Below are 24,161 nucleotides of genomic sequence, written 5' to 3' on the forward strand. Positions count from 1 at the left end.
TGATCAACTACATTTCCCACTGTGCCCCAGTAGAGAGTGAGCTTGTAGTTCTTTATAGATGACGCATGAGGGGAGGCTGATGCAGACAGAAGACAGATTTCACTGTCCATAGAGAGTGCAGGGGTGTCAAATTAGGCTGCAGCTAATAATTAGCTTGTTCTTCAAAACAGAGCTCTCTGTTGTTTTTCTGATGATTGACTACTCAATAAATCAACTCAAGAACTGTTGCAGTTTTACATAGACTACAAAACATTCCCCATGTCGTGTGGACGTCCAATATGGCTACCTTAGACACTTTTGGGGCATGCATGCTAAACATTACCTTCCACTGTATTAACAGTGAAATGTTTTCGAACAACTTATTTACAGTTGTAATTCCTCAATCATTGCTTTGTGAGAGTGTGAAAGTAGTGGTTTTCTGCTTGTCATCTTGTCAACATTAGGTTTTTCATTGATTTTTATTTCTTTACTGCTTTGTGAGAGTGTGAAACATGTTCACACAAATGGATAAGTGAGCATTTTTTTTCACCATGCAGTGATTCATTTTCTAGAGTACAGAAATCTTTGATCTTTCCCCCAAATTGGCTGACTGCCATCAAGCAGCAGGATAATCAAAGGTCAATGAAAAACCTAATGTTGACAAGATGACAAGCAGAAAACCACTACGTGTGTGCGTGTGTGAAAGGGAGTGTGTAGAGGGAGAGAGCGCACACAGTGAGTGCTTTGTAGCTCTGTGTGAATTCACTACTGTACAGTCAAATTTAACAGTAACTGGATTAGGGTCTGCGCACACACACACACACTCTCTCCTCTGTGAACGCACTCCTTCATCAACTTCTACTTCAGTTAGTGAATTCCTACATCTTTCAAAAATACTTTCCAACAGTCTCCAGGAAAGCGCAGTGAAATGCAGTCTTGCTGATTGATGATGCAACTGTATATTTGCCTCCATGACAATTATATGTCTGATTTCATTTTGTGTGGCTGAACATTGATGGAAAATTGCTTCTCTACACAAGATCACTTGCTATGATCAGAGTTCATTATGTGGATCCCTGAAACATTCCCTGCTTCTAAATGGCACTTTGTCTAGAAGAATGTGAACATAAGGACATATTTATATGACCCGTGCTGAAGTATTTCTAGGGTGGATTTTCTCTTCTACCAAACACAAAAGGTAAGTTTAACCACACAGCTGCATCACTTCCCTGGACTCTGCAGTGCTGGGACTGGAGAAAGTGGCACAGCAGCTAAATATAGAGCAGCCAGGTCTCTCTAACTCTCTCTCTCTCTCTCTCTGTCTCTCTCTCACTCTCTCTCTCTCACACACACACACACACACACAGCAGAGAAGGAAGGTTTTCTGGATGAATGATGAGCCAAAATAAAGTGGACAGGGCAAAGAAAAACCACAAAAGTGTGAATGGGTGATGTGAGAGATAAAGAGATGAATCCTCCGGTTGGAAATGGGGAGGAGAGAATCAAGGGGGCGGTGAGGGAATGGGGGAGGAAACGTGAGTGAGAGTAAGGAAGAGGAAGGTGGAGGAGGGGTAAGAGATGCCAGGTGGGCAGGCAGACAGACAGAAGGAGGCAGGAAGAGACAGAGATGGTAACAACCAATCAGTTACTGTCAAGCAAACATTTCCATCATCTCTTTTATCCTCTTCTTATTTACTGTTCTTTTTTCTTCCAGACTTCTTCTCCTTTATTTTTTTTTCTTTACTTTAAGGTTTGTTTTCATTTCTTTTAGAGCATCCAGAAGAAAGTAAGTGAAGTTAAGTTTACTTCACATCAGGGTGAACCAATGCATGAGGAAGAAGAGTAGAAAAAGGAGACGCAGGTGATGACCTCATGGTCAACCAATTTTGCAACCCACTCAGTCAAACATCCACCCACCCGATGTAGTGTTGTACCTGTCGGCTGGATGAGGCCGAAGCCATTCTGGGTGTTCCGCCACTTGTGATTGGTTGCCCAGCAAGTCATGCTTGATTAATCTTCCACAATTTGTGAAATGACAATTTAAAAAATCCAGAAATTGCTGTGGATCTGGGGAATCGCCGTCTGCGGCTACCATCAGTTAATGACAGACTGACGGGCCGACGTGTTGAGCTGTGGGCGCAGTCGGAGCAGCTGAGGCTAATCCTGGGATTCCTGAGGGGAGATATTCCAATCCAGCAGACAACCAAAACCACCCATTTTGCTGTCGTCTACACGTCCACACGGAAAAGCTGGTGCAAACATTTCCTAGCAGAAAGACGGCTGTCAGTGTGGACTGTCTGTGCTGTGTGGACGTGTAGAGTCAATGTGCACCTCATGCGGCATTTGGTGAGCTGCTAATCTGCCCGTCTTTCGGAAAGGCAGGTTCCTGGAGGTAATCCCCAATGTGTAGGAGGGGCAGTAATTATAATATGCCTGCACTGCATTTACACACCTTGAGAAGCTGCTTAGCATGGGGGGGGGATTAATTTGATGGGGGAAACCCTAACAGTGCAGCAGAGTGTTACACATCATAGTCACGTTACCTGCTGCCTGTGATTATATTGGGCAGCATCCACACCTGTACGTGTCATGTGTATCAGTGTTTAGATCATAATACATCTCAAAGGTTGAAACTGAAGGTCCCAACTTGATTACAGCATTAGCAGCTGTGTGTATCGTCTTATGATTTAATGTTTATGTGGCTGTAATCCTCACAGAACAATGTCTGGTTTTATGGCAATGTTTCTCATGATTAACACCTCTTTAAAAACTGAATTCATTAACCTAACCAATTAACCTAACTTGAAGGTCTTTGGAGTGTGGGAGGAAGCCGGAGTACCCAGAGGGAACCCACGCAGACACAGGGCAAACACGCAAACTCCACACAGAAAGGCCCTGGGAAAGGCCGTCATTAGGTTACATTATATAATGGACGGAAGGAACTGAATTCATACCTTTGCTTAGTTCTTGTCCTTGCTTAGCAGTTAATTATTTGTTTAATGATTAATCAAATATGGACCTAGTGATTAATAGTTGACTTACAAAAAGACATAAACTGATTATCGGCTTGGAGCTATTATTATATTAAATGACTGGTTATCTTTTATTTTTTTTTAATTTTTAAAATTCACTTAAATATAACTATAAAGTAAAACATGCAATATCTGAACCCAAAATTTAGTGGAGTAGAAGTACAAAGTAGTGGAAAATGGAAAATACACTTAATTACTGTACATTCAATTACTGGTTCTAGATTTTGACAGAATGATTTTTATTTCTTTACTGTAAATGCATATTATTAACGGCCTCGTTGTTTGCTTAATATTGTTATCAGCCCTAAAAAGATCATTGGAAGATTCTTTTTTAAATCATCAACGAAACATTTCTGTCATTTTTCAAAAAAGGAGATGATTTCTGATTAGATTTTCGTTATATCAATATAAATTGGTTATATTTAAGTTGTTGTTAGGACAATACATTACCTTATGAATTATAACAATTCAACTGAATCCAGGAAAAAAAAATCAGCGGATAATGAAAATAAGCAGTAGTTGCAATCTTATTAGAGACTGTCTGAATATGACTTGCTGAACTGAATTGTGAAACCTTCTTTGATTATCAGATAAGTTTCTACTGTTATCAGTGGCACTAATTCCATATACCACAGAAAGTTATTAAATTAGTCAAGAATACAAAAAACCCCCACGCTCTGATGCAACAAAAAAAATGTCTGAGATCTTAGTGAAACAGGATATTATCATTACGTTTGCAGAACTGGTTTAAAATCCTCACAAAAACTTACTTGGTTACTTTGAACAACATGATTAAGCCATCCATTTACCACCCAGCTCAGTTAGGTCTGGCAAACAACTTTCTGATTTGGACTCATTCCAAAGTGCTGCCAAGCAAGAACTTAAAATGAAAAGTAAATAACAAGAAGTCAGTGTTGATACTCCCCACTGATGAAATACAGAGGCAAACTGTGGGGAACACCAGAATGAGCACTTTCATAACATTCCTCACTTTATTTAGAACCAATAAGCCATTAGCTGCAGCTGATGAAGTTATTACCTTGTTGATGATGTCTAAATTCAGGAATTCTTCATCCATTGCCAAGCCATAAATCCCAAAGAAAAATTTACTCTCCATAAGCTGAGGTATTTTTCAGGAAGCTTTTCTATCCCATATGACAGAAATGCCACATTAACTAGATTAACCCTTCCTAATCGACAGTGAGTTCCAGTACTTCCTGGGTCCTGTGTGAAGTGGGTAGTGGTGAAACACAGTAGGCTGCACTGATAGGGCTACACCCTTCAGTGGGAAAGAGAAACAGATGAGGCAAATGCCAGAAATGTTTATCATCCATTGCTATATGGAAAGCATAGCAAGGTCAGTTCATCATTCCAGGTCAGGAGTGCTACTGGGTCGTGTGTGTTTGTCACAATATGTCAACGCTCAGCACACACTTCAGAGGCTTGGCACTTGTAAGGTCCTCCGAGAGGTCAAGTGGGCATTAAGCTGACTGATGCAACAAAGAAGTTCACTCGACAATGGCGCTTAAAGATTGGCCCAAAGAGACTGCGACAAATAGCTTGGGGAGCGGTCAAAGTGAGTGTGTTTCTGTGTTCAAAAAAAAAAAAAAACACACACATAGCAGGAGAATGCAACAGCTGCTTGGACCGAGACAGATGGGACGGGTGGTACGCTCAGTCGGCAGAGGGAGGGGAAAAGTTGCCTACATTCCGCAAAAGGAGGACACACACACACACACACACACTCGCAGCAACTTCCCCATCTGACTAAAGAGCAGTCACATAGAGCCGTAATCTCATAATGGCTCTCCGGCTGACTCTTCTTCTTCTTTTTAATTTATTTATTTTTTTTAAACCAGCTGTTACGGGTCAAGAGAAACCAGAACCATGCACATGTGTGTGCATCCTGGCATAGCTCCGGACTTCCCACATTCACAGCGTGCCAGGAATTCCTTGGTGAGCCATGTGTGGGAATGGCAGGAATTCCTTGAAGCTGAGGGAGTGGACAGGAATAGGGTGTCCGTGACCTGGACCCCTGACCTACATCCTGATCAAACGCACTGAAAAGCTCAGTTAGGGGGGAAAAAAAGAAAAGAAAAAGATATGATGCAGTTTGAAGATGAGCAGTTTTATCTGACTGTATGCTTATTTTGTTCATGAATGTCTCACTGTGGGAAAAGGGAAAAGGGATTACGGTAACTTGATTGGTATACTTTGCATTGACTTTACTCAGTATGCATGAACATTACATTTTTTACATGGTCTAGATGTTTTTTCTGAGCTGACAACCCTATGACGGACTACACTATGAAGTGTGGTGGACAGTCACTGCCTGCAGATTAGCAAACAATCAGTTACTGTGTGTCATTTTTCACCACTGACCACAGACACACCCATTCCCACTCAAGAGAAATGAGCTAAAGGTGACAGATAATAAATATGAGTATGTGACTGATGCAGTCACTTTCCTGGGTCGGAAACAGCTGACACTCAGAGGATGACATTCTCTCATTATGTTTCCTTCTTCGTTCAGCCAATGTTCTCATCTGCTTCCCTTTTTTGTTTGACTCTTACATCTTTCTTTTTCTCACGTTACGAAACACTCAGACTTCCTTCTTTCTCTCTATGACAATTGTTATTTCATGCTTTGTGTTTTTATTCACATCCAGCAACACTTTCGCATTCATCTCCTCCTGTGTGAACTGTCATTACCCTCCCTCACTTCTAACAGATGTCGAGCTGCCCCTCTGTCCCGGTCCGCAGCTATGATTGGCTACTGCACAGGAGGGCTTTGCCCCCAACTTGACAGCCATGAAGGGCTGAGCTGATTGGCCGTTGAGATCAGACACAGCTATGCTACTCTACCAATGCATCTTCTGTGGTTATGGCACTGGCTATGCCACTATACACACACACAAACAAGTGGGTAACTACTTAACAAGAAGCATGGAATTACTACCTGCTGTTTCATCTGGTAGATGGGCATTCGGTGCCCATATTTTTAGATGTGTAAGGAATTCATATATTTGGAAGCGAACACTATATAAATATAGTGTTCGCATCCAAACATTTTTGTCTCATAGGGGTAGGAAAGCCTGCACTGCATTATGGGACACTGAAACTCTCTGTTGGCATCTCTTTCAGGCAGTGGGAGGTAGATTTCACTACATTTTGTACAGCCTGATACCCCTATACTAGCTGAATAAAATCCTCCTCGACACCACTGGAATAATTTCTCTGGCCAGCCATCTGGTCTGATCCAAGCATGGACTAAAAGGTGCAGTTCATTAAAAAAATAATTCTGTAGCACTTTTCACGTTGCTTTGAAGAATCAGATGAAAACGGGCTATTGTTATCGCAAAACACCAAACTGACAGCACGAACAATTAAGCAGAACAGCCTGGCCGGTTGTTTCCAATCCACTCTACTCAGACTCTCCATGTCCTGCCCCATTTTCCTCTTTTTGTCCCCAAATCTGAGTTTTGGCCTGGGAGAGAGAGCAAGCAACACCATCTTTCCTTTACCTCCGCCTCTTTCTGTTCTCTCCATCCATCCAGACCTCTAATAGCAGGGTATGCTAACCAAGCGAGACACAGGCCAGGGTTACCCCAGCGACCCAAACACAGCAGGGGAGGAGGGGAGAGGGAGGAGGAAGGAGGAAGAAAAGACGAGAGAGAGAAAAGATGGCTTGTTATCGGTGCCAAGAGTTCTTTCGTCCGGGTATTTTAATGTCACCTGACAAACTGTGACAAGAGAGAGAAAAAGCAGTGTTGACAACATAAAGGCTTACCATACATATAAAAATCTGATTCTACTACAATAGAAAGACGAAAGCAACCACTGTACATTTTCAAAGTGGTCAATACTTCCACACTTCTCTCCCTTCACCAGCTGAGATTCCATGCAACACACAGTGAAGAGTTGGAGACCGTAGTCTTGTTTGCCGAGTCCTCCTGCCTTACACTGTCAACAGCAACTTGCAGCTCAGCCTGCTGCAACACTTTTTCTGCTCTTCAATCTGCACGAATACGCCATCTAGAGTTGACTATAAAAAGAAATTCTCAACTTGCAACTGATTACTGAAGATTCACTTATAAAGGAGTCATTCTACATTTTGACCAAACTATGAGGGAGACAGACCGAGACACGGGTGGAAATGCACAAACCCACAACACTCTCTCTGAAAAATAGTCTTTAGCACATCTGTCAAGGTCCAAGGGCATTAACATTATTACATAACAGCACAGCCCCCACCCCTCCCCTTGTAACCCACTCATCAGTCACCCACACAGACCAGTGGATGAGGAGGACAGGCCAGCAGATGGACAGGCCTAATCTCTCCCACCCCCAAAACCAGGAAGTGATAATTGGCAAGAACCAGGAAGCTTAAGAAAAACACTGCCCTGACAGCATTTCACACAACACAGGCCAAACGGTAGCAAGAAAGCCAAGTATTGTCTTGATACAACCGCTATTCATGGTGTTTTCATCACATTTCTTTGCAGGCGCTAGAGCTCTCTTCATCAGGGCCCTTGGGCATCAGAGCAACCTGCCAACTCACTGTCCTCTTTTATATGGAGGGTTTGAGGATTTTGATTTTTCAAGGCCACTACTGCTGATACTTTTGGACTAAAACTACTGAAAGTTAATCATTTGTTAGTGTCTCCTTTTCGGAGTAGAAAGTCTAGACCATGAAACATTAAAACTTCCCACTGAAGCACAGGAGAGTAATAATCTTAAATATCAAAGTAATATTTCTCTTCGAAATGTCACATCAGAGCCAGGCAACACTGACTAGCAGATATCAACCGTCTTATATGAGAGAAAAAAGCATCTTAAGACTTTTTTTTTGCCTCTGGTCTTTGCTGCATTGATAACAACAATATTGAGATCAAATATGGCTGAAAAGAAAGGCCATTTTAGGATGAAAAAATGGCAAAGTGGATGAACAAATCACCATGAAGCAGACAGCAGAAGCAAATGGAAATATCAACTGAAATGATAATGGACAGATCAACTGGACCAAAAAAAGAAAAAAACATAATGAAAGCTACATTCCATCTCAGCTCATCATAAAGAGCCTGCTGACACTAGGGGTTGAGTCGCTGACAGAAGTAGCCTATCACAGGTGTGGAGAACATGGTATGGGAGTGCACACACAAATTTATTTTGTGTGTGTGTGTGTGTGTGTGTAAAACAAAAACAGACATGTTTTACCTGCTATCTGACTCGATACATCTCCTTTTGGCTCTTTAGGGAGGGATCCATCTGTAGACACACAAACACAGAAACATATCAGTATCAATCAATGCTAATATGCTGTTGTTAAGCAGGTTTTAAGTTTCCTCATTCTCCACTTTAGTTTTTATTTGCGAATTATATTGGACAAATTAAAATTTGGGCCTTGCTGGCAGGATGAGAGAAAAAGTCAAGGGTTCAAAGTATAAACAATTATCCTCATCCTCTGCAGAACACAAATGTCTATACCAAATTTCATGGCAATCTATCCAATTGTCGCTGAGATTTCATTCCAAACCGTAAAAGCACTGACTGTTGATGCTGTCATCAGTGCTGCTGTGCGGGTAAAAAGAAAGACTGGCAGTCTGTGCACAGCCAGTCTTTGTGGTGATCCAAAGTTCCACCATGGTGGATTCAGAAATCTGCTGGATTGCTTAACAGCAAAAGAGGGTGCAGTTTATAGAGCTGAGGCTTTTAGAAATTTTGCATTAGTTTAACGCTGATGGAAAACCCTCCAATATTAGCTTGTTCAGTAAAGCAAAAACTGACTTCACAGGAAGTCACAGGAAGCAGTAAACCCAGTCCTAATTTTCAGAATAATGAGCAGGTCAGTGTCACTGGTGTGGGAAAAAGAAGCTACCGCTTGTCTCAACCATAGAATCCTTTGTTTATAATTGTCATATCAAGGTACCACCAATATGTCAGGTTCCCACGTTCTTCTTAAACAGCATGTTGTGCTTACACTGGATCAGTGCATGCAGGAGTCATCTTCTCATCATCCTATACCCCATGACCGAGGCCCACTGGTTTTTCAACCAATGCAACAATCGGCCCATTGATCAAGCCTATAGCCTGTGTGTGAGAGAAGCTGCTGCTGTGACTGAGGGGGAAGATACAGTCAGCATCATGTGCCGTCAACATGTAAACAGGCTGGACGCTCTACTGGCTGAGTCAGTGACACACGCTCCCTCTGTTCTGACTCAGGCTTACGCCTTCCTGTTGAACCTTACAGACGGCTGCACTAAGGCAGGGGGAAGCTGGAGGTTGTACTGAATACAGGATCTGTACTGTCAGGTATCCAGCAATATAGACTAAGTTTGTCACAACATCAGAATTTTTAACTTTTATACAAAACTAGTATAAAACAAGCTGTAATAATGTTGATATCTGTTTTTTATAGCTTTGTTACGTTCAATACAATCAAACAGAAATATAGTACTGTTGTAAGCACACAGTATTGAAAAAATGTCAATACTTTAATACTTATTACGGACTAGGATATTTTCTATATTTAACAGAAGACCCATGCTGCATGTACCGTACAGTATAGTATACGAATGATACGCTAAAGGGATGCAAACTAGACAATGTGCCCTTTTGATTTTGTGATGTGGGATTATGTTGTTACTTTGGGGAATGAAATGACAAAAAAAAACACAGAATTCAACATTTTGTTCCTTCTATAAACAGAGTAGACTTCCATAAACTGAAGAGCACAGCTCAACTGCCAAAGATCACACGTGCAAAATTTCACACACTAAAACAGATGCTCATTTGTGACGGATTACCAGTTAACCAGCATCCTCCAATACATGGATGCAAATAAGTATTGTTACCGCACCATTTCCTTGCTGTGGAAAACATTTGTTTCTGGACTGCACTCAAACATCTGCGATGTGAATATCTGCACTGGCACTATTACTATAATTACAGAAACACAATATGGATTTTTTTTCCCAGCCAGTACTGATAACTGATAATTACCTTTTCTCATGACTGTTACCAATAGGAACTGATAACGTCACATTTTTGTATTTTAAAGAGATGTTTGTTCTAGTTCTAGTTGTTGTAGTTTACACACACCTGAGGGTAAGAAAGGCTAAGATCTAGTGAGCAGAGATGTATTTTAACGTTGCACAGCTCTAATAAAATATCTATTGTGTTAAAACTTGTAGAATTTTTCCCTCCTCTCTGAACCTTTGTGAAAGATGTACTGCAAACTACAACCATATTGACATATTGACTACCTCTGAAACTTTTAAAAATGTCCACATCTGCAACATCATGAGTAGACAGAGTATGTAGCTATGAATGCTACAAGTCAATGCAAGAAATTAGGCTTCACAACGTCAGCTATTTGTCAGTTATTATTCCATTATTGGTCAGTTGCTGATAATGTAAATTAATAAATCATTGGTCTGATATATATTGTGCGACTGTAATTACAGTGCCACCATTACTATTGAAACAAAACAACCGCTGAATGAAAAACAAACCAGTACAATTTTATAAGTAAACAAAGGTTATTACTATTCTTGCACGCTATACTGCAGACACATTCTACAGAACAAACATTGTAACCTCAAGTTTCTTTATAACATCCACATTTTTTTACGCAAGGAACACCAGAGGGTACAACAATACTGAAAATGAAGACTCAAATAGTCAACAGATTCTCAATAACTCAGATATTGAGAATCATTATGTATTGAAAAATTGGTTGTAGAGTACATATTGTTCAAGATGACCATTGAGACAATGAAATATAATACAAAGATTAATGCATCTAAAGGCTTATAAGGCACTGCATAATGATGTAAAATATTCAGGATTTTACAACAGGATTTTATTCATTATGATGATCAGGGAATAAACAGTCATTACTATAGCATATGTGCTGATGTGGTGGCTACATACAAAAGTTGGAGTTGTTTTTGTTTACCGTTATTTTACATACGTACACCAGCAGGACCGGTATACACTAGACATGGGTTGGCCATCTGTTAGCTGGGGGTCCGAGCTTGTTACTAGGGAAGAATCTGTCCTTGCTAAAGGGCCCTTAAGAAACATAACTCCTTCTAGCTTCTGACGTAACACACTGTGACCTCTGCCCTTCAGAGGAAAGAAGGAAAAGGTTTCCCTGCAAGGACCAACATACTCGTGTCACCTTAAGTTACCCTGAAGTTTCCATTCTCAGTTTGCCCTATTTTTTTGATAAAATACTTTTCTACATGACAATCGGTTTCCTTTTGTAAACTGTCTTACCAGAGAGCTATGACTTAGCAATATCTTGCTCATGGCAATTTTCAGCAATGAGCATACTGCAACACAGCACACATAAATCTACACATGAGCAAACTTGCTGCCAACAACTGCCAGCGCCACAGAGGCTCATGTTCATAAGGAAAAGCTTTCACACACATAAACATGGCATGGGAAGAGAAGCACAAAGATCTCAGGGGAATTTCCTCTGAGGCCGTGTACCTGGGAGAACTTAACAGAGAATGAATGGGATGAAGGAGAATAGAAGGGAAAAAGGGAAGGCAAGAGAAAGACCAAACACACACATACCTCACATATTTGCAATGCCAAAGATGTCCACTTAAGCCACAGTGTGCAACAATGTAATACCAGACCACAGTAGTGGCTGCCCACATCTTATCACAATCTAAACAACAAAAAGCTGTAGCCGAGCCAGAAGTCAAACACACATGGACAAAAAGGAGATAAAACACAATGTATGTGTGCATAAAGAGATACACACAGATTCAGTCATCAACAGAGGCTTTTCCTCAGAGATGTGGCTATTGAAGCAGTGGGATAATCCAACCACACACACACACATACACACATAACACTGAGCCAACTTTGCCAAAACACTAGCGGAGGCACTTGGAAAAAAAGTTAAACAGCTCTCTCTCTCTCTCTCTCTCTCACTCACACACATACACACACACACACAACACACACACACATACACATCTAATGGCCGTTGAGGAAATGACAAAGCAAAAAGGACCCGATCTCGTAAAACACCAAGCTCCCATCTCTTGGAAACATGCAAACACTCGGGTACAGTGAACTCACCTGGAGCTCAGCTCTGTTGAACACAGGCTATACTGTATCCTACACCGAGCTCCCTTCTACAGTCGGCTCTCTCTTGTCCCGACACACAGTTTCTGTCTCTAAGCCCACATTAACACAAGACCACCCTTTCTGTGGGCCCCTGCCTTTCCCTTCTCGGCAGGCACACTCATCGTTTGACTCATACACAAAAAGGAAAGACCCCCTTTCATTTAAAAATACCTTTTGTCTGGCTCACACTCACTAGAATGAGGTGAGAGGCTCAAAAACAATGAGCAATACCATGCTGTCAAAGCTGTCCTGGAGACTGTAGCGCAAGACATTGCCACAGGGATTTAGCAAACATTTAAATGTCAAGGGCCACGGACAACACATTTAATAAAATAATAGAGAGAGCTATAGGTGGTGAGATACCAACAGAGAGTGAAACTTGTGATGTCAGCCTGTAAAACTCATGATGCAAATAGTCATGTGGTATGTAATACAGAGATTTGCATTTTGTTATCTTGGCCTCTGATTTTGAAACCAAATGCTCATCACTGTGGTATTTAAGCACTTCACGTCCCAGAGATAACCTCATGGTCAAGCAAGGTGATTGATACTGTGGCACCGCTTTCTGCCATCTCCTTTCTTTGTCAGTTCAGCCATGATGGTCACCAGCCTGCCCAACAATGCCTTATTAAAAAGCCCATCTTTAAAGTTCACGTTGAATTAGTATTGCTTTTCTCAGATTGACGACGCACAGTTAATATAAATATGTATCACAGTAGAACCAGTGATACCAACCATTTTATTCTACACATTCAGGGCCCCACATTAGCCACAATGCAACAGTGCCGCCAACAGTTCAGTGGGAGATTCAGGTGTGTTAGGCACGCAGCGGCTAATGAAGCCTGGAGCCATTAGCCTCAAGCAGAATTGAAGAGCAGGCTTAAGAGGTCTGGTAACCTCATATCTTGGAGGGTGGGGGTCTAGTCTGTCCTGCCTATTGGACTAATTTAATTGAATTCATTCAGTTTTATATTAAGTAATTATGATTATTATAATAGTAGGGATTCCAAATAGATTGTTGATGGAATAAATAGAGAAACTGGTTGTATTTTCAGTCTCTTGTTCTAATATTCTGTGTCAAGCCATTCACAGACATCCATGGTCTACTAAAATGCAATGTGAAACACAGCTGAAAATTAGAACAAATGATCTGCAGTCTTTCCATTTTAAATAGTTAACAGCATTAATTAATGAAATATTTTGAAAGCATTTTCCAGTCCTGGCTGCATGCGAATAACAAAATGAGGGGGAGGCGAAGTGTTATTAAAATGATGTCTCTTGAATATCAATCTGACATTTACAAGAGAATCAGTCCATTGTTTTTACCCCTAACATGGGTATTTCATGTTTAAGTCCAGCTTCTGGGTTAAAGGATAAAATACCATAAAACCCATATGAAATGGGTTGTAGTGTGTCATACCGTTTCTATCGGCAACCCTGAAGGGACTACTAAGTCTGTTCTTCATCATTTCAGATGAACACAGAATACATTACTACTTGTACACCCAAGTACTACAGGAAATGCAGGCAGCTGACTGAATGACGTGAATGACTGAATGATATAGCTGTCAGCTATCCAGAAATCAGAAATGTTTAATCAGAACAAAATTTATTGGAGCAGACAGAATTAACGTAATGTGAAAAGCATTTTACTAAGCCAGTTCTCTTCAGTCCTGATGCTCAAGACGCACATTTTTCTATCCAATCCTGTTGTTATCTGCCCCCACCTTGGATCCCAGTTGTAAAATAGTCCCAATTAGACACTGTAGCCAAGATAAAAAACACATGGCTCTGCCATTAAGGCCACTGCTTTAAACTGTTCCTCATTTTGTCTGGGGACCACTGGGACCCCCTCAAGGACCTCGGTCCATAGCATTTGCTCATAAAAGGCCGCTGACTGTGAGGTTTACAGTGGATCAATTTCTCTCGGTTACTAGCTCTTATCAGGAGAGAAATGGGGTGAAAAGTAGTCAGAGGAAGTAAAAGAAAGAGAAAGTGACAGAGAGAGAGAGAGAGAGAGAGAGAGAGAGATGGGGAGGGAACAGTGAGATAGCAGTTTTGAATGCACCGGAGACCCAAAGAGAAAAGGAGTACAATGGTCTTTCAGGACTTGTCCTAGTTTGGTTCACTCTGTCTCTTTCTAATCTCAAAATAGGAGTGGAGACCATTCTGGCAAATCTTTCACACTGATCCTAATCAATTGCAAGCCCATCCAATTCCTTTACCAACCTTTTTCATTAACCAGTAGAAACTCTGTTAACACAGTTTGGCACTCACACCTACACTTTTTCTTTCAACGTTATCTTTCCAAGGTCTCTCTCTCTCCTGCTCTCCATCTTTGAATTTCACAGCTCCTCTCCTCTCCTTTCCACCTGCCGTGAATAGACTTCCTTATTTCCTTCTATCAGGACAATAAAATCATTCACGCACTCCACTTATTGTTTATGCTTCTCTGACAAGAATGCGTAAAGAAAATGCTTTTCTGCACGTAATCTCACAACCTGCACACCCCGCCTGCCTAACGACCTACCTCCCGTCTTCGCCTCTTTCTCCATCTTCTCTCCATTTTTCTCTTTGCCCCCTCGACTCTTATCCCTCACTGGTTCCAGCTTGTTTAAAGGAGACAGCAGCGGGGCGGCAAATTTTCCCCAAGCTCGCACCAATTAGCTATCACGCCGGAGAAATTAGTGAACGAGAAAACGGCAGATGAGAGGAAAAAGTGGGACAAGCTCCTTTTTATAAACACACAGACAGGGGAGAGGTTTGCATGTGTGTGTGTGTGTGTGTGTGTGTGTATGTGTGTGTGTGTTCCTAAGATTGGATTTAAACAAGCCAAAAACTGTTTCATTTACACAACTGTCAAACACACTAATACTCAAAATATAACTATTAGTTCACATGATTATATTTTTGTATTTAAATAACTATTATCCAACGGTGCAAAATCAATCCAACTACCACTCAACGGCCTACTTTGAAACTGAATATAAATACCTTCCTCTGCTTTTTTGTTTTGTTTTATTTTGGCAGGTGACTTGGAGTTGCACCACAGGTAAAACTTTGTTTGCAATACATCCAGTATTGCTCCACCTTTGAACTAAGTGGCCTGTATCAAGAGCACAGAAACTGACTCTCTTATCTTGGTCTTATCTTGTGTGTATCTTGTTGGCTACCTGTGTGCATGTGTGTGGCAAAGGCTCACTGAGAGCGCAGGCCTTTGCCAACCCGGTTTACAAGGACCTGTTAGGAAAGACAGCATGGGTCAGACAGACATGATAGCTGTTTGTTACCATGGTGACAGACTGCTAGTTCAGCCTTGTTTGGTGAACATGAAAGCAGGATATAACATGCACTGATAGTGTATAAAGCTCTCTAGATCTTGTGCTAAAATACCCAATACCTTTTCTAAAAATTACACATGAGCTCCATACTGTTTTTGTTACCCACCCACAATGTGTCCATAACACTCAGAATAGATGTAAATCCCTCCTGTTCCAAATCTTTAGGCTAAACTGGTTCCAGCTACATATTTATAGAAAGACATGAGAATGATATCAAACTATTTGGGCTCGTTACAGCAAATCCAGCAGATGCTCGATTTGACTGAGATCTGGAGGGATCTGGCGCCAGGTGGGCCCCTTGAGGGGTGTTAAGAAGGGTGGTAGCCTGCATGTTAAAGAACATCCTCATGAACACCAGGACCTCTGGTTTCCCAGCAGATCAGTGTGTGTGTATGTGTGTAACCATGTGCACTGACACATTGCAAAGACACCTTCCTACCTCTCTTTTCACCTCCACGCCTACATATGATAACACACACACAGTAATCCCAGGGACTGAACACCAGATTAGATTAGGTCTGCGTGTGTAATCCAATGAACTCTCACCTCTAACATGCCTAATGCTGTTAAAGCTGACAACATGACACCACCACACACAGGGACAGGGAATTGTACTGCTGCCACACGACTCTGCTCTCAAACACATCACGTATATATTTCTGTTTAAGCAAGCAGATGTGTTGTTAAAACAGTTCTCGGCAAGTCTGCTTTCTTACATACTCCGTACCCTCTCAGATGATCTGCAATCTGTTCACTATATTATTAATAACATACTGACTTTCTGGTATTGAAACAATGTATTCTCAGCTATATATTCTTACAGCACTTTACAATCATCATGTACATCTAAGGCAGTCTTATTAAATCCATTCTTTACTGACTAAATTCAGTATAAGCAGACACACAGGGCCATTGTTTTAAAATCACTCCCCAAACTTGTCCTACCTCGTTAGTAAGCTGTTACAGGCCGCTCTTCACATTGCCATGTACGGCACATCCAACTTGTTTACAAGCATGTGACTATCAGGGAAGTGAATGTTACTCCCCTTGAAATGCAATCCGGTGCTTTTTGTTCAGGTTTAGGTTTGCATTACTGTGGTGCGCCTTGCGAGTTCACACTGACTGACATCATACATGCTTTGGGCTACAAACGACTCTTGTGCTGCCATTCATATTTACTTCATGGCTCTCTCTTCGCTCACCGTGTTCTGATTGAAAAATTACAACGTTCAGTCTAGCCAGACATCTGTGGGCCGGTTTTCCGACCAGTGGACTTCAATCTGTGAGGTCAAAACAGTTTTTCACTCTTTGTTGGTCACCATAGCAGTCCCCCAAAAAAAACTTAAATAAGCCTCAATAACTTCTCCATTTGCATTGGTAAACTGAAGCTACTGCTGGTAGATTCTTCCTTTAGATTTTTACACAGTGCATAGTGACAGTTTTGCAATTGATTTCTCCATGATCTGTGTGTGTAAGTCATTTCATTACCTTCTGTCTGACTGATTTTAACCACTAAGCCTAGTGTGGTTTAGACAGGAAAACTGTTTCTGTCCTACTGCTACCAAAAGAAATTTACCGTTTGACTTACATCATGACATTAATTAAATGGCACATTGGAAAAAAATTAGCAGGAAAACCCAGATTTTGCACAAAGGCATACATCACTGTTATGCCAATGTAAACCTGAACCAGGTGACCAGTGCTGTGATATAAGCCTGTGATATGATACAGAGATCAACAACAAAAGGCCTTCAGCAAGATGATGTATTGTGCCAGCCTGGCGTCAGTTTTGCCCCAGAAATTGTCTAGCTAGAATTTTTCCAGGGAACGTTAACTGAGCATGGGTAATCTTTCCAAGCGAAACATAGCGCAATAGTCAAAGCTGCCATTATCAATATATTTATATTAACAATGGATCATGACATGTCACGTAGCACGTGGACAGTTTTGCATACTGAACTGACAGAGAATCATCACCTGACTCTGCAGTTCCCCTCAGGCATACAGAACATTTTAGCATCTTTCAGCCCAGTGTTTTGGTTTACCAGCCCAAAGCTGAACTGATTCACTCTCAGGCAGTGAAAAACCTATAGAAACCCAGTGTACGCTACCTGCTCAGCAGAGAGTGAGAGTTAATATCGGACTAAATATTTATCTGGTGGCCAGAAGCACAAATCCAAAAATAATATTAATGATGTTGTTTACCTGCTGGGTGTGTAAAGTAAGGAATTATTTGATACAACTAAGCTAAAACTTGAAGTAGAGCTGCTCTGTTGCTGTGCAGATTTTTTCTTGCTCTGACATTAGTAGCCTTTAATATACCTATGCTGTTTGTGTTGGTGTGACTTTTGGCACATGTCAAACTGTCATACTGCACTCAGTCACGGTTTCAGTCACATGATGTGGTAAAAAAGTGGTTATTCTACAAGGTGAGCCATCAAACATAACCTTGGACATTCTCCTTCCTTACTGACACAAACAAACACTTTCACTAATCCTGATCTGCCACGTCATTCCTCTCATTTAACCGACATACTGGCAGCTCTCTATGTTTGACTGCTAATGATTTACCAAAAACGTTGATCATCTTGCCACAGTCTTCAACAGATGATAATAATAATAAAAAAACAAAAACACAATCCTCTCATTCTCACCAACCTCAGAGCAGATTGAGGGGGTTTGGTTTACTCTGCTTACTCTAATCTGCCTTTAAATTTTAATGCACCTGCACCTGTTAGTAGCCATGGGAAACATCATGTGTTTATACAAGTACTCATGGGAATATGAGAGCAATTTAAATTATTTACACTTTAATAACTGACTGAAATTTTCAGCATCTTTCTGAAATTTTCTCGGTAAAAATCGGTGCATGACAGCAAAAGGTTGTTATTCAGGACATGATGGTCTGTGCCACTAATGGCTTCCAAGTGCCTGTGCTGTTCTTCTTGTTACCATGTGTTCAGTGTTTGTATTTGTGCTTCATTTTAAGGGATGAATGCCTCTCCAACCGAAACATCACATTTTCAATGCCACAATAAAGGAAACAATTTGAGTAGAAGGGGTTTTTTATCCCCCTTTTTTTAGCTTAATCTCCAGCCATTTCTAAAAGCTTTTTATCCATTTGCTCCCTGATTGAAGCTGCCTGGATAAATAAAAAGCTAAAATCTCATAACCAGCATCTTTCCCTCCAGCTGGTTTCCATTTATTATGCTCACTCCTCTCTGTTGCTCAATAGTACAGTTACTTAGAGGTGTGTGAGGTAGCTCAAATTTTGCATGTGTGTATGAGTAAAAATTGGCCCCTCGTCGTGGTTGTGAATGTACGCTTTGATATTAACAATACAGAGAGAGGGAGAAGATGAGATGCAGGAGACAGAGACGGGGTCAGTGCAGAACGGCAAACGAAAGTGCCGGTGTGAGGAAGTGTGAAAAGCAATTGAGAGAGAAAAGTAGCTGCCTATCACAAAGCCCCTCATACTGCGAGCCGCATGAAGAATGTTGAACAGCTCCCCTTCAGCCTAAGCTTGGTGGAATTTATCTTTCCAATGCACTGATTTCTGTGCTCTGAAACCTTTCTTCAGCAAATTTCAACCTTTTTTTGTCTCTAAAGGTAACTTCACTTGCCAGGTAAACCATTGTTAGCTATATAATTTGATAATGCGTTACACAGTATTTTGCACATACAACACCGCAGCATCAAGTCTACAGATACAACTTGGAAGGTACTCAAAATACACAAATAAGACAAAAGTACTAATAAGCAATATATGCTATGCATTTCATTACTGTACTGTACTACTGGATTTTGAGGTCAGGTTTGGTGAGGTTCTCCCAGTTTTCTGGGTCAGAAATATGACTTTGTGATGTGAAATTTCAGTTGTCCTCTGTGAATCTGCAGGGGGTTTTCTAAAGTCTGATAAAATAACATTGGTCATGATGTCATCAGGGGCTATCAAGTTGCACTGTGGGAAATGTAGGCTCTACAGTTTCGGGGGTGTGGCACATACTAGGGGCTAAAAATCAGGACAACTCTGTGTCTGTTGCTTTTTAAAGCCTCTCGACTTCAACAAACACCTTGTTTGATACTCATTTAGTTAATTTTTTTTATGATTACAGATTGAATACAATATGTCAAGTAATTCAGTGAAAATGTATGTTGTTGAGAAAGGATCGAAACTAAGTGACAACAAACCATGCCTTGAATTATCCATTGGTATTGATCTAAGAGTCACCAATTCTCTGTTTAGCTCCATCCCATAAACTCAGGGATGATAAAAGAAATCTGCTTTGTGGAGCATTAGGTTTTAGTCTCTGCTCTGTGTCTGACTTGGCAGCTTTAAGCCTGGAGGAAACCTTTACTGAGGGACCTCAATCAGTCTCCATCTCCTGGATCAATACCCATTAGTCGCGGTGCATGTGTGTGTATGTGTGTCAGAGCAGACCTCATCCTGGGTGAATGGGCCTGAGTCATAAATGTATGCTCTGGATCAGATTTCTCTCTCTCCACTGCTTGTCTGTTTCATTCTCTTTCTTGCACAAACACACGTACACACTGATGCTCATTCAAACATACAGACCAACCTTGTGAACGACATGTTCTACGCTCTAAACATTCATTCATGAAGGCTGGGTAGTGCAGATTGCAGATTTTTTCCCCTCCTCCATAAATAATAACCTACACTAAAAAAGTAAAAAGTGTATGAAATCAACACAAAATCAGCCTCTGAGTCATCAGTGTAGCCAAAGATATGTTTGGAGTGGAATAACTTGATGATTGACAACATGCCACAACAAAACTCCCCCTTTCAGAGCTCTGAGGCCTAGGTATTAATTCCAGTCTCGAAGACAGAGGAGAGAACTGGGGGGGAGTCCTGTTTCATTATTTTATTAGTTGTCATTTTGTATCAGGACGGAGAGGCCCAACACGACGCAACAAGAATGATGGAGGAAGGAAAACGTGAAACAGACACTGGCGAATGAACACTCAGACAGCAGGCTTGCAGAGAGAAGGGAAGAAAGAAAAGAGGGAGAACATGGGAAAGACAAAGAGACCAAATGCCGGAGGATGGAAAAAGAGATGTGGATGGAGCTGGGGATGGAGTCGGAGAAAAAAGCATAGCCTGCGGCAAGACACTCAAACCTGTGCATGTCAAAACAAGACTCCCAGATCTATGAGGAGGAAGTTCATGCGCAAAACAAAGAGGAGGGGAGCCCAAACGTGACACTCAAGTCCTCCAACCAGCTTGTACAAATCTGTTGCAGACTATAAGGGGTATTGTAGTTTCACCGCTGAGATAATTCTAAACAAGACCTTCAATAAGGAGGCTCCACTTTGCTAATAACCATACGAACTAGTTCAATACCAGATGGGGTTGCGAGAACTCAAAAATACTTGGACTGTGCACAATATATGCTCAGGAATGTGCAGACAAGTGTTACTAAAAGCATATCTGATCTCCCTGGTAGCTACACATTGTTTGAAGACAAATTTTAATGGACGCAGAAATTTCATGTTTACAGTAAATATCTGTCCAAAGCTTTCATTATCTTAAACAGTTGGCAGTCTTGTCAACCAATGTCCTGTTGTGCTTAGTTACATCAGCACACTAACTGACAATGCCAGGCACTCTCAGGGGGGTACAAAAACACACAAGCAGCATCAACAATAAGCACAAACCAACAGCACCACCTGAGAAAACTTGGGTCATATTAACCATACAGACCAGCTACTTGGGACTGTGGCACAATGTCTGAAACATACTTCATAATCAGTCTGAAGTATATCTTTAGTGGTGCGGTGGCAAAACAAACATTCTACTAAAGGATCTTCATACAAGATAGCAGTTAGGCTAATAAAGCAAGTTACTGTAGCATTACGTCAAGAAAACATCAATAAATGTACTTAATTGCCAGCAGGCTATCACAATTGCAAATCCTAATAAGATTCAGTGGCAATAAAGAGAATTTACTACAGACTGGACAAAAATTTATTTGACAATGAATGTAAAATTATTTTTAAGATTTTTATGCCAGTGGCATGAAATGTTCATTCATGGTCCTTGAAATGGCCTTTTGTCAAAAACAGATGCAGATTTGTTTTCATATTATCCACAGTTTCTCTTTTATTAACTCAACATGAGCACCACCACCACGAAAACTAACAACTTGTTTCTCTCAAATAAAGTGTTCTATTGGTAAATAAAGAGCTATTTCAAAACTATAAGTAAAACTGCAGCAGCTGGACTTGCAGTAATAAGAAAAGGAGATATATCTAAACATTTTAATCATTCAGCAATTAGCAACAGCTCTGACTGACAGTGAATCAGAATGGCTGCAGCTGTGCAACATCAACAAACATACAAAGCATTGCTGCAAGTGAGTTACGGGCCTCTCTAGCTAAGAGGAAGCCATCAGATCAGCTCAATACAGATACTGAACTTCCCTCTGTGCTTATTATCTAGCTAGACACAAAACCACAGGAGCCAGAGGCTGGATGTCAATATTCTGCATTTTCCCCCTTGTTTAGAAGCCTCTAACTGTACTTCAGAATCTCAGTTCTGCCACAATGGTCCTACACATGACAGTGCCATACAACGGCCAGTGATTTTGCTTAAGAACAGTGCATACAATACATTGCTATTCTCCAATGCCCAAGTTTATTATTTGGATATCACACACTTTTTCGTGTAAAACCAGGAAAAATTCACTTGAAACCAGCATTGCACAAAGCCAGCTATTGGTTCATAGTAATATTAAGCTACAACAGTGGTGTTACATGATTACATTGACAGATGTGACACCAGGCAAAGAATCTAAATGACTGCTTGCGGTCAGTGAACATAATTAATATATGAGTATTAACTTGTATATAAAAGTGCACCCCATAAGCTCTGCTTTCATGTCAAAGACCCACAACTAAACAGATATTGGCCCATGGATCAACATTTCATTCAACTGTATAAAATAAAACTTAACCATATTTTTCTCTGCTAGGATCCCCTAGAATTGACAGTTTATGAGCTATTGCTGCAGCCTATAGAATCACTGTAGGCCCGTGTTAGGACTTCAAGTAGTGCTTGCTGATTAATTAGCCTCCTTAGCTAATGTTAACAATTTGTAACGCTACATTCCAATGGGGAGCCTTTAACCACACCTAAAAACAACGGTCTGGTTGTGTATGAGGAAATCAGTCTCACTGACATTCTGGAGTTTGTATCACAACCAACAGACCGTGATCCTGATAATAGGAAGCCTTTTGGCCTTGATAGCTCTGTTACACAGCTAGCTTATCCAGTACAGTGCACACCCAGGCTGTATGTGCCACGCCATGTATTGTTTACATAGCTTGCACAGTTGTGCTATTTTTGACAGCACAGAAAACAACAAACAAAGAGTTAAAGGAGCAGTGAATTTAAAACAGACGTACGGTTTATATGTTTGTAGTTAATGCATTGATAAGATGTTTAGATACACGCCAGCTTTGTCAACCCACTAGCAAGCTAGGAATGCTAAACTAGCTAGCATTTGTTAGCTAACCAAGCAGACAGGATTCACCAAATCTGATACAGGATTCACTAGCTTACAGGCTAACACTGGAAGCAAATGCTGAAACTACTTAACACATTATCGGACAGCCATGACCTGCTTCTTTTAGCTTTTAGCTTCAAAAAATCTAGAGTCACTCCACTGGATTAAGACAAGGGGTATGCCCCCCGTGTCCCATTGTAGCTGTGTATTAAATTTGATGACAAATGTCTCTTTGGTCAATTTTGTCTGATATGCTGGACGGAGAACATATATTCACGATCCCTGTGTTTTCCTTTCTTCTGACGTTTACTGAGTCAAACTTAACTATAGTCCCTATCATCAATTTGACAGCAGACAGTAAATATAAATAGATCTAAGTATTACCATGGAAAGGGTGAAATGGAGAATAATGTATTTGAAAGTACACCGAAAGATAACTGGCAAGCTCTGCCAAATCTGGGAGGTGTCCGAAGATGGAACTGTAACGCTTAGCGCTGAGGCTAACGTTGCCTGGCTAGTTGGAGAAATGCATTCAAGACGCCAGTTTTCGCAGATATCTACAGCTGTGATAGATATTGCCATTTGTTATACACTGCTTTTACAATAATATATATGAAATTAATCGGCAAAAGCTTTTCCTGTCCTTCACTGTCTGAGAGCCCACAACAGTCACAACAGAAGGGAACAATGTCCCTCATGTAACTGGAACGAAAGGAGCCGCTCTCAGTGGAGCTGAGTCCGATCTCTTCCACTCATTTTCGAGCTTACCGGTCTTAAAAAACGCCGCTATGTCGCTGGCGTCCTTCGTCGTCTCCTCCGCTCCTTCCCCGGAGCTCATGGCTGCCACAATCCGAACCTGGAGCTCAGTGACTCCCAAGTAGATTCCCCAAATAATCGACAAAAAAGGTGGGAAGAAATCACTTCTGTCCCTACAAAAGCGTCATTAAGGACACACGGACGGTTACGGTGACTCGTAGATGCTAGCAGTGCCATCTGAAGACCTCCATCTTGGGGTAACGTAATTGGAAACGATCAGCCGGGGGCACCGGGTTCCTCCTCGGAGTGAAGCCGAGGGGAGAGTAGCTGTGGCGCGGAGGAGGGGGGGCGGGAGGGGCCGGGTTGGTACTCGG

General features: G+C 41.2%; 1 protein-coding gene and 1 long non-coding RNA gene across 3 annotated transcripts in view; both read right to left on the reverse strand.

The window, feature by feature from the left end:
- trioa (trio Rho guanine nucleotide exchange factor a) overlaps positions 1-24,161 on the reverse strand; it is a 67,955-nt gene extending 43,794 nt beyond the window's left edge. For both annotated transcript variants that reach the window (XM_046418702.1, XM_046418701.1), the window contains exons 1-2: positions 23,800-24,161; positions 8,229-8,279 (exon numbers count right to left, since the gene is read on the reverse strand). In XM_046418702.1, coding sequence (XP_046274658.1) covers positions 8,229-8,279; positions 23,800-23,869 — 121 coding nt within the window. In that variant the 5' untranslated portion in view covers positions 23,870-24,161. The remainder of the gene's footprint in view (positions 1-8,228; positions 8,280-23,799) is intronic.
- On the reverse strand, positions 1,731-4,744 carry LOC124075205. The gene is made up of 2 exons (XR_006845967.1): positions 4,051-4,744; positions 1,731-2,244 (listed from the first exon to the last, which is right to left on the reverse strand). It is a non-coding gene; the product is annotated as an uncharacterized LOC124075205 (long non-coding RNA).

This window comes from Scatophagus argus, chromosome 17 (genome assembly GCF_020382885.2).
Source record: "Scatophagus argus isolate fScaArg1 chromosome 17, fScaArg1.pri, whole genome shotgun sequence".
NCBI classification, from domain to species: domain Eukaryota; kingdom Metazoa; phylum Chordata; class Actinopteri; family Scatophagidae; genus Scatophagus; species Scatophagus argus.